Source organism: Electrona antarctica (genome assembly GCF_951216825.1).
Source record: "Electrona antarctica genome assembly, chromosome: 22".
Taxonomy (NCBI): domain Eukaryota; kingdom Metazoa; phylum Chordata; class Actinopteri; order Myctophiformes; family Myctophidae; genus Electrona; species Electrona antarctica.
Genome location: NC_136805.1, coordinates 24,749,749 through 24,761,326, shown reverse-complemented (window position 1 = coordinate 24,761,326; position 11,578 = coordinate 24,749,749). Strand labels below are relative to the sequence as shown.

Here is an 11,578-nt window from a genome sequence, read left to right as displayed (position 1 = left end):
TGTGGTTAACCGCCAGAATATGTTGATTTTTCCAGGTTTGTTTAAGTCTTATGAAGGTTGTCAATATCTGTCAGGGCAAACTATCGTGAACTAAAGAAGTCACAGAATTTACTTACAATGATTACACAATACACACAGAGAGCTTCCTACACATTTGCATTTCATTAGAGAGGTCATATTGCAGTGTCACCTCACCTGCAGACCTCTGGATCAGTTCTGGGAATCGGTGCCTCACTCAAAGACATTCCAGTAATGTTGGTGGGCGAAAGGGAGGTCTCAATACGTTTCCCCAACCCATCCTGCCTGTAGATGGACCTGCGCAACATTCCAGAGGAGGTGGTGAAGGAGACCCCAGAGTTCAAGTGTCTCCAGTCCCAGTTCTCCCTGCTGTTCAGCGAGTCACTGGGGGTGAAGACACAGCTGGATGAGGCCCGCACCCTGCTGCTCACAGCCAAGAACGCTCACCTCCGACAGATCGAACACATGGAGGTAAACTCATTTAGGGTTAACCCATTTAGACCTGAGGTCCATTCTACAAATGTCTTCTAAATCGTGACAGTTTTCTGAAAAACCTATGTTTCTATATCAGTGGTTCTCAATCTATTTAATGTCCAGAGAATTTGGCCGCGGACCCCCATCTCAAAATATGATGTTCCAGGGACCCCCCAAGAAGCAAAGTTTTGAGTTAAAAGCGTTTAATTTGAAGTGTTTTCTCTGAAAGAATTCAAAGATTTCCGCCACATTTTCACAATTTTCCAAAAATAGCAGATCTACAAACAGCTCAATGATACAATCTGTACACTGGTTCTCAACTCCACCTTTTTGTTGCTGCTTTCAATGTTTAAATTATCTCTTCGATCAGGAATTTCTGAAAATCGGCTGAGATTGAAATATCTATATGAAAGATAGATACCGGTATGCCAGAATACTATAATTATTGATATGGAGAACTAAAATAGTTATAATACAATTTAGATATCATCACGTCTAGTCTAGTGTGTGAATGTCCCTTTTTAGTCTGTCGACGATCGTGTTGAAGTCCAAAAGGCAACACTGACATTTTCCTGGCCCTTTCATTAAGCACTGTGTTCATATGGCATTAATTGCGTACTCTCAACACATGTCTTACTGTCTCTGTGTCCAGAGTGACGAGCTGTCCCTTCAGAAGAAGCTGAGGACTGAGGTCATCCAGCTTGAGGACACGCTGGCCCAGGTGCGCAAAGAGTACGAGATGCTGCGCATCGAGTTTGAGCAGAACCTGGCAGCCAACGAACAAGCAGGTACTCTAATCGTCCAAAATGCCTCCTCGCATTAGTCAATGAAGCTAGGAAGGAAGACAAAGATCATCATTGGTATTTTAAGTGCGAACATACATGGGAAGTTGGGAACCAAGCTAGGCTTTCTGCATGGTTGTCATACTCCTGGTAGTCTGTCCAGATGGGGCATATGGACCCCTGGTTGATCTTCATTTGTTTGCTTTCTAACATTGTACTGTTGTTAATATAATAGGAGCTAATTAAGCTCCTATTATAATAACCTTGCAGAGTATTATAATTACAACCTTGCAACCTAGGGCATGGCCATGGTTTATATAATTTAGTACGACTTAAAAGGATCCTTGGATATGTGTATGCTGTACCTATGAGGGAAGAAAATGTACAACATCAGGTTCCTAGCAAGTAGTTGTTGTATCGAATGATGGGTGTATTTTATAGCCTTTGATAGTAACATGTAATCGAGGATGTTGCCTGTACGAGTGCACTCACTGTGTTGCGTTGCATCACCTACCGTTTTATAGTGTCATTGAACCTGTCACTCAAACAGCTGAGCTCGTCTTTTACAATATCCGATAAAGTACTGTGACTCGAAGTGGATTGATCGTCCTTATCAGGGTTCACCGTCACTGTGCTATTCTCAGGGCCCATCAACAGAGAAATGAGACACCTCATCAGCAGTCTGCAAAACCACAACCTGCAGCTGAAAGGCGACGTGCAGCGCTACAAGAGGAAGCTGCGAGAGACACAGATGGAGATTAATAAGGTAGAGGAGCATCATGGGTCGTTGACCAGTAGGGCTGAATCCATCTTTATTATTAGGTCCTGGTCATTGTATTTATACGGTAGAGGAGCATGGGTCGTTGACCAGTAGGGCTGAATCCATCTTTATTATTAAGTCCTGGTGATTGTATTTATTGAAACATTAATGAAATGTTTTGTTCATGCTGATATTCAATGATTATTTATGAAATTTGCATTGAGATTCAAGATTATATTGCCCTACTAAGAAACGGTATAGGATGGACCTGTTAATGATCTATAAAAAGATGTGTTCTGTCTAGCGCTCCAGTCCACACACAGTAGGACACGCTTATCTCTTTTCTTTCTTGGTTTCCCTGCCAACATTATTTGTTAGGATTTAAGATTGAAATATAATTACTATGATATTTCTTTGGTCATCATACATCAGAACTGTCGTCCATGGTTAAAGTAATAAAAGATCGCAAGGAATAATATTGAATCTCAATACTCAAAATACATACAAAATCACAATACGCATCTAATTAGCAACTGCAGTAAGAATTGGGAGGTCCCATTTTCAAATATTTTATTTGTCACATACTCCTATGTATGACTCAGTGCATCAGCACTTGTACAAGTATGTATAAAATGTGCTAGATAAATAAATGGGTGTGTAATGGTAATGTCTACGAGCAGTGGAATGTTTACTTGTCTTTCCCTATATTTTGATAAGTTGGTTGTGCCTTGTTGTCCCATTCTGGACAGTTGCGTCTGGAGCTTTATCCCATTTAGGTCTGACCAGATTCTACAAAATATCTTCTAAATAATGACAAATTTGATGAAAAACCTTATGTTTCTATATCAGTGGTTCTCAAACTATTTAATGTCAAGGACCCCCAGAATTATATGTATTTGGCTGCGGACCCCCATCTGAAAATGTTATTTCAGGGAGTCGGGGACCAGAAGCAAATATGTTAGTTAAAATCACTGTGAAAGAACATATATATACAAAGATTTGCGTCACATTTTTACCATTTTTCTAAAATAGAAGATCTACAAGCTGGTAGCGCGGCACTCGTTTGCCGCGCTACGAGTTTGTAGATCTGCTATTTTTCAACAGCTAAAGTTTAAAATAATGGTTAACGTGGTTAAATGCTATAAGGTGACACAGATGCGTCCTCGGGTCTAAATGGCTTAATCAGTTTGTGGTGGTCGGTTTTTTCACGCTTTGCTCACTAGCTGCGGTGCCAGAGTGGAGACATCGCCACTGTCCTCATCCTGGAGGACACGACGAGCGACAGCACTGACGTGAAGAAGGAGGAGGACGAGGAGCATGAGGAGGAGGAAGAGAGGAGGAAGGAGCTGGAGAGGCAGCGGTCTCGCGAGAGGGAGCGGGAGGCAGAGAGGGAGCGAGAACGTGAGCGCGAGAGAGAGAGGCAGCGCAGCGAGGAGCTGAAGAGGAAGGACTCTGACACGTTGAAAATGCTGAGAGCTGAGCTCAAGTACGTTGCCCATTTTCTTTTAAGATTTGTTTTTGGCTTTTGTGCCTTTGTTGATGGTTACAGTGAAGACGGACAGGAAAGGGGGATAAAGAGAAGGGGAGAGACATGCAGCAAAGGTCGTCATGAACGGGACTCGAACACGTGACGTGCTGTCAGGCCAGAGCCTATATTTGGCATGCGCCTGGACCACTAGGCCAGCGGGCGCCACGTTGCCCATTAACAATTCACTTCAACACACACTTTCTGAGAATAAATGTGTTTTTGTTTATTTGGTTAGTGTGTGTCCCTGTTCTTGTGTTATGATGCAAATGTAGCTCTCTGTCTTGCTTTGCTTCAGGAAAGCCCAAGAGTCCCAGAAGGAGATGAAGCTGTTGTTGGACATGTACAAGTCTGCCCCCAAAGAGCAGAGGGACAAAGTCCAGCTGATGGCAGCCGAACGCAAGTCCAAAGCTGAGGTTTCTCACTGCTCTTCAGAATCTACTCCACATCACAGCAGGGCTTCTATAACTGAAAAGTGTTGTCACCGTATTTATTGACCCAAAACTGTCTGTTTTACTTAATTTAATTAAATTAGTTAATAGTTAGTTAATAAATTAGTTAATTTTGTGAGATAAGACATCCTAATAACACAGCGATGCAAAGGAGTTTCAGTGGGGATACACATAAATATATACTTAGACCTGACCTGTACATACACAAGCTTTCAAATAAGCTGAAGTGTGTGTGTATCTAAAACGTTGCATCAGATAAGCATGTTCCTCTCATATCAAAACGAACCAGGTGGATGAGCTGAGGTTGCGTGTGCGGGAGCTGGAGGAGCGAGAAAGGAAGGAGAGCAAGAAGCTGGCCGATGAAGATGCCCTGAGGAAGATCAGGGTAGCAGAGGAGACCATCGACCACCTCCAGAAGAAACTCACTGCCACCAAGCAGGTACATTTAGCTAACAACACAAAGAAAGGTTGAAAATTAATGAGCCGATCGAATGTCCGCATCTCACGCACGCACTCGCACACACAAGCTTATTGTCTCGATTAGTTCCGTGGCTGTTTTAAAACAATGTCTGTTTCTCCACGAGATCCCTCCCGAACGTAAAAGTCCCTCCAAAGCAAACGAAATCCAAAAGAAACTTAATCCACCCCAGAAGCGAAAGTAATCCAAATTAATGTATTCCTTGTGTTTACTTTGTTTTTATTCCTTTTTACAGGTTATTACAGACAAGCATTTCAGTCAAAAACAGTTCAATTTTTTATTTTTGTACCCCACCCCCGCCCCCCTCCCCCCGTCCAGAAACAGCAAACATAGATGTAGAGATAGAGTATGTATATATATATATATACGCAATTGAAAATGGATATAATCAATAAGATAACACACAAAATCACAGACAGAACAAAAATAAGAATGGAAATAAAAAGTAAAATGGAGATAAAAATAAAAGAAAAAGGGACAAAAACTGATTAACTATATACGTAAAAAGAAAAAATATATATACATGCATATATATACGCCCGCATATACATGCACATATACATACACAGCAAATACTGTTAGTCAATAGTAGTATTGATAATGGTAGTAACCGCCACCAGCAATCATATCCTCGGATAGGAGGTGCATTCCGGTCTCGTTAATCCAGTCCCCAATGGTGCCCTCGTCTGCCCCTTAGGGGAATGTAAAGTTTTCAGCGTATGAGATAAACGTAGACCAGGTTCTGTCAAACTTCTCTCGTGAGCCATGGACATTATACCTAATTCTCTCCAACTTTAACATAGACAGGACTTCTTGGATCCATTGGGCCGCAAATTAATGTATTCCAAAGGAAGAAACAAACAAAATAAATATAAGACGAATGATCTCACCAGTTTCAGAAGAGTGACTCGAGTATTTTCGCCCAGCGAGCCCAATCGTTCCTGTGGCTATAGCTTATTTAACAAGATGTATAATAAACTAACTTGTCCAGGTCCCCCTGTTCGTTTGTCTCTCTCCTCGGGTCTACCTGGCGGGCCGGTAATCTCTGCCTACTTTATGTGCATCAGTCCATCCCCAGACCCATGTCAATCAACTCATAGCAAAATGTTATGTGGGGCCCCCAGTGGCCCCACATAACAAAATCACAACTTGGACATCACAGAAGCTATAGGACCTTACCCTTGACGGATGGCGTTAACGCAGAACTATTAAATAATACAGCATGCACTTTTAAATGCTGCCATTAAAATAAATCCTTTGTAAACTTTGTGGCAGCGCTACAACCCTGGTGACGTTAAACCATTCCAAAAATATTTGAGTGTTTGAGTCAAGACATTGTCTTGAATACAATGCAGGTTTCACACATGGTCTGATACGCCCACACTGCAGTTTTTGTTTTGTTTGTTATAATATTCATTCAACTCTTGACCTTCTCAAATTTGACATCACTTGAGATTAGCAGATTATTATCACATGTAGAGGATTGAGTGGGAGTCTGATTTCCTTTAAAGCATGTATTTTACATGTCATCTATATTACAAGCCAGTAAAGGCACCATGGATAGTCTTTCTTTGCCCAGTCTTTCCCCCAGTGTCCATTGACTCATTATTAATAGATTAACAGGAACATTTATTTTTCAGGACACAAAATTCCATTCTAATGGAGATTCCGGTTTCCCTGATTGTTGGGACCACTTAAATAATTTTCTTATCCATCAAACATTTGGGTATCTAAGTATCTCAGATTGTTACATTAGTTACAATAACGTGTTAAATGGCAGTCACTTAAAAGATTCAAATGTTCATGAGAGGAGAGGGTGGAGATTTCTTCTTGTGTGCTGCATGTGCAACTGCAAAATCTGCATACTTTTGTGTTCCACACACCCCTGTCACAGTGACAGTCCCACCAAAGACATCTATGCCAACATTAAGTACTTCACAGTTCAACAGTCTACCTCTATGCTTTACATCTCATGTAAAGCATAGAGGTATACCGCCACGAGCAGCGTAAGCACATTTGAAAGCTTTGTATTGAATTTAGCATTAGGGTCTTAAAATTCCACCTCATATCAGAGTCTTGATATATTTCCTCGCACTAGTTAATTATTATTACAGTAAAGCAGTCCCCACTGAGACATGTCTGTCTCAATGAGCTCAGTTTGATTCATTGCTTGTCATCCTAGCCCATCCCTAAGATACATTTGTAAATGCATCACAATCCCCTACCCTAATCAACCTTATGTTGTTCTTATCTTATGGTTATGAAAACCAGACTTCATTCTTTCTTAAACTGACGTTCACACGCATCCAACAAAGCTCAGACAAAGGCACTCCCTTTTTTTTTTTCTCGCTCTCTTGACCCTCTCACCTAAAAAAATAATAATAATCTTTGCTCGCTAAAGCACCCTACACACATGCACACACAGACAGCACAAACAAACTCTTATCACGGATACCTATGTGTGTGTGTGTGTGTGTCTCCAGGAGGAGGAGGCCCTGCTGAGCGAGATGGACGTGACGGGCCAGGCGTTCGAAGACATGCAGGAGCAGAACAGCCGCCTGCTGCAGCAGCTCAGGGAAAAGGACGATGCCAACTTCAAGCTGATGAGCGAGCGCATCAAATCCAACCAGATCTACAAGCTGCTGAGGGAGGAGAAGGAGGAGCTGGCTGAGCAGGTCATGACCTTCAAGACCCAGGTTAGGAGACCCACGGAGAGGAATGGGATAGATGGATGGGGCATAACGGCATCCATATTTGTGCAGAAGCATCGAACAGTTACTTATATCCTGGGTTACCATTGGACCTTTTATCATTGTGTTTCTCTGTCCAGACACCAACAAGGGTCTGAGGGCTTAAATGTTTTAATCTATCGTTGAATTATGTAATTGTAAAATATCCTGCAGTACCATATATTTTTAAGTAGTAACTGGTCTGACCACAAACCAAGATATGTTACTGTGCATCTTATTTTACTTGTATCTTTTCTATTGAAATTTTGGGCATGTCAGGCAAAGTTTGATAAATTGTTCGAAAAGTGGTTAAGTGCTTAATTTAATATTGGACAGCAATTTGGTCAAACGCTGGATGTTTTTAAATGTGGTAAACTTGATTTGACTTAATGTGGTTGTCTGTCACAGGTGGACGCCCAGCTGCTGGTTGTACAGAAGCTAGAGGAGAAAGAGGGTGTCCTCCAGACCGCACTGGCTGCTCTGGAAAAGGAGCTGGGAGTCCGGACCCAAGCAGTGGAATCCAACAAGAGAAAGGTATGCTGGAGAACTCCCAAGAGTCAGACTGATTTTCAGCCATGTGCACTGCTGGCTCACTCAAAAGACCAGCACAGAATGAGGTTTTATTCCAGATTACAAACCAGTCTCACTGAGCTCCTGTTGCCAGTATGATGTTGCGAGTGTTGCTTATGTTCTGCACCCATGTCACCAAGACGAGTCAATGTACCTGATACTGTACGTGGCAAGTAAAGTGAATCTATAGTTGTGAGTTAAACGTAAATGTTCAACATGGCAACCAAATCACTTAGCCTCTGGTAGTATTTATTTATTTATTTTCCACTAAGTGTATCCTGTTCCTTCTGTGCTCCAGGCAGTGGAAGCTGCCCAGCTGGCAGAGGACCTGAAGGTGCAGCTGGAACACACCCAGGCCAAGCTTAAGGAGATCCAGGTCTCTGTGGCTGAGAACCGCAGCGCCCGTGAGAGGGAGATTGGAAACCTCAAGCGAGCACAGGTACGTTGGGCGTCTTCTAGGCACAGGGAGGCGCTCATCAAGAGTTGTAGATTACAACTACACATGAAGTGGAAAGAAACCCCAAGTAGCTGCCAGACAAAGGCATGTGGCCAACACATGTCAGTCATTTAGTCTTTTGGCAAATCCACCAACACAGAGCACCTTCCAATCACTGCTCTGATGTATTATGTTTCCTGTTTCATAATGTATCCCAGAGGTGATCTTTTCTACTTGCTCTTCCTCATTAAAATTGACATTTATACTTTATCTTCATTTTACTGCTTTATGTTCGTTCTTTTACTGCCTTATTGTTGTTTTTACTGTAACATGATCTCACTGTACAGTTTAATGTGTGAAATAAAAAAACTTCACTGGTATACGGCACCTAGCGAGGACTAGTCTTCTAAAGTGGGTTTGAGTAAGCGCTTGCTGTAATGGTCCTTTTTGAGTGGTGCAACCACTCCAAGGAACATCAATGTCTGTGTCCACTGCACCACTCAGTTCACACGGGTGTGATTTTTCATAATAATTGCACATAGCACCATTCATACTAGAATGCAAATGCAACTCAAAGCAATTTTATTGCAACTCAAAGTGTTTTACTGCGAAAGTAGAGCAACAACTGGAGCAAACGGCAGCTTTGACTGTAAAAAACATCTGTCTTCCAGGAGGATCTGTCCAGGCTGAGACGGAAGCTGGAGAAACAGAAGAAGGTGGAGGTTTACACAGACGCTGATGAGATCCTGCAGGAAGAGATCAACCAGTACAAGGTGAGCGTGAGAGTAAAAGATTGGGAACAGTCTTTGTTTTATTTAGAAGAGCTATTAGAGAGACAGGACACTGAGGGCAGAAAGGCATGCAGCATAATTCTACAGTCATAATTGAACCAGGGATGTGTTGCTTTTGTGTTTGACATTGTCCAGTCATCAATCAATACACCCCATGATGAAGTGCCACTATGAGGGGTGTGCATCACCCTTGTTACTTCCATTGCACGTTTGAGTTTAACCCATTTTGGTGTTAGCATTATGTTATGCTTTAGTTATTGGAAAAATAGCAGATCTACAAGCTCATAGCGCGCCACCGAGTGGCGCGCTACGAGCTTGTAGGTCTGCTATTTTTGAAAAATCGAAGAACGACTGACACAGAAACATAGCTTTTTCAGAAAACTCAGGATGTAGAAGACATTTTTAGAATCTGATCTCAGGTCAAAATGGCTTAATAAAACATTTAGCCTTGCAGTGTGATTTTATAAGCCAGGTATTCCACACAGCACCAGAAAATGTCAACCTCACTGTATTTATTTTGTCATCAGTAGTGTTTCCCTCGTTACCGTCCGCTGAAAAGGGGTTTGATTGATTGATGTTTTTATTGACAGAAGAATGTGTATACATAAACATTTGTACATATCTGTCAAAAGGATCAAACACAAGAACGCCAGAGAGCTTATTTCCATTGTAAATAATGGTTTGTTCATGCTTGCCTCGATCCAGGCTAAGCTGCGTTGTCCGTGCTGCAACACGCGAGACAAGGAGACGGTTCTCACCAAGTGTTTCCACGTTTTTTGCTACGAGTGTCTGAAGACGCGCTACGACACCCGGCAGAGGAAGTGCCCCAAGTGCAACTGCGCCTTCGGAGCTAACGATTTCCACCGCATATACATCACTTAACTCACACAGAGAGACAGGAGAGGGGGAAAGAATTGTAGGTGGACATAACCAAAGGAGAGGAGACAAATGAACTGAGGATGTAGGCATTTCGATGTCCACCCCCCCTCTCACGCACGCTCTCATCGGATAAAGACTTGTTCTACTGCATCATTACCAGTTGGTAACCAAACGGATGACGAGAGACTTTTGACTTGAGTGAGAGTGTTGTGCTATAGTTAATAAAACACAGTTGTTTGTGCATACAGTGATATTCCTACTGTACATGTGGATGCGCTGCACTGTTCTTTCTCTGTCTTGTCTTTGTTTTGCAGTCCTTGCCAATGTTAAACATCTTTCACTTTTAACTGACTGGGTTCGTTTTATTTGTTTATGTATTGGAGGAGATGGGTGGCACATGACTGATTAACAACATGTAGACTTTTGGATTCTGTTGTGCTGCTGATTTAGCTAATTTCATGAATTCAATACAGTTGGAACTGCTCTTAAAGTGCCAAGTAACCGTCTGTTTCAGATTGCACTGGAATGTATGCATACGTTTTAAACATGTAATCATCATTATACAAAAGCATAAGAATGCAATCTATAATTGTGAGTTAACCCTACACTGAATCTGTTAACAGTACCGCCAATACCCAAGAGTCGTCCGGCTTAGTCTGGCACTAATTCAGCACATACGGAAGTGTTTGGATCACCTTGGGCAAGAATCCTCGCTGTGTGTTCATTCCGTTACCATGGCGCCCACTGGAGAGTTTGACACAACATCTGCAGCTTATAGTGGCTCATTACTGATGAAGTCACTGCAGTGGAAATTCAGCTCATATGGCTGTCCTTAGTGGGGCTGTGCTGCCCTAAGTCCTCCTAGACCACTTTACCAAAGGTTATCCGTGACATTTAAGTACAAAAACATCTGCTTCACAACATGGTTCTGCTTTAATTGAACTGACGAACCCAGTTTTTTTCCCCCTCTGTTCAGATGATGCGAGTTGTTTAATAGGTTTTTGGTTAGCGTCTGTTTGACGTTAGTTCTTGTGGGAAAGGCAGTTCACACTGTAACATTACATAAAACGTTCCAGGCTTCAGAAACTTTTTATTTTATTTTTTATCATGCATTAGGGTTAAATTAAGAGTTAGCACTTACACTAGATTTCAATGCAATGTGAGAATAATGTATGTCTGAATATTTTTTGATTGATAATGAGTGGGCTGTGTTTCTTGAGTCATATGATCACATAACCTGTTATAAATAAATTAGAACCGGTTTCCCTTTGTGCTTAGTGATATTTGTATGTCACGCGCAGCAGGTCTAATCTGTTGTGCAGTGTTGTCTGGCTCAGTGTAATTTTGAAAAGGAGCCAACATGATTGCACTTATGGCGAGCGTTCATTGGGTTTGTTATTGCATTTTTGTGGAACAGACTACACCCCAGCCCCAGACATTTGTAACTCGACTCTGCGTCAAGGACATTAAATATTCAAATGTGATTTTCTTTTTTCCTCAAACAAAGGATTATCAAATATAAGGAAACCGCTGTGGATAGCAACCAGCGAAACGAGATAACGAGATTTTGTTTGGAGTAGATCTATAATTTAGGCATACCCGATACGTTTACGTGAAGTGCAAATAGCGTTTTGCTAAATTCCCTCTTTAGAGTTAATATTCTGATTTTGTTCCTCTACTCTGT

General features: G+C 41.8%; 1 protein-coding gene across 1 annotated transcript in view; it reads left to right on the top strand.

Moving 5' to 3' along the window:
* Positions 1-11,378, top strand: part of rnf40 (ring finger protein 40) — a 20,230-nt gene extending 8,852 nt beyond the window's left edge. The window contains exons 10-20 of the mRNA XM_079493321.1: positions 310-489; positions 1,145-1,280; positions 1,919-2,040; positions 3,258-3,520; positions 3,858-3,975; positions 4,301-4,450; positions 6,973-7,185; positions 7,627-7,752; positions 8,087-8,227; positions 8,896-8,997; positions 9,721-11,378. Coding sequence (XP_079349447.1) covers positions 310-489; positions 1,145-1,280; positions 1,919-2,040; positions 3,258-3,520; positions 3,858-3,975; positions 4,301-4,450; positions 6,973-7,185; positions 7,627-7,752; positions 8,087-8,227; positions 8,896-8,997; positions 9,721-9,897 — 1,728 coding nt within the window. The 3' untranslated portion in view covers positions 9,898-11,378. The remainder of the gene's footprint in view (positions 1-309; positions 490-1,144; positions 1,281-1,918; positions 2,041-3,257; positions 3,521-3,857; positions 3,976-4,300; positions 4,451-6,972; positions 7,186-7,626; positions 7,753-8,086; positions 8,228-8,895; positions 8,998-9,720) is intronic.
* Positions 11,379-11,578: the final 200 nt, after the last annotated feature.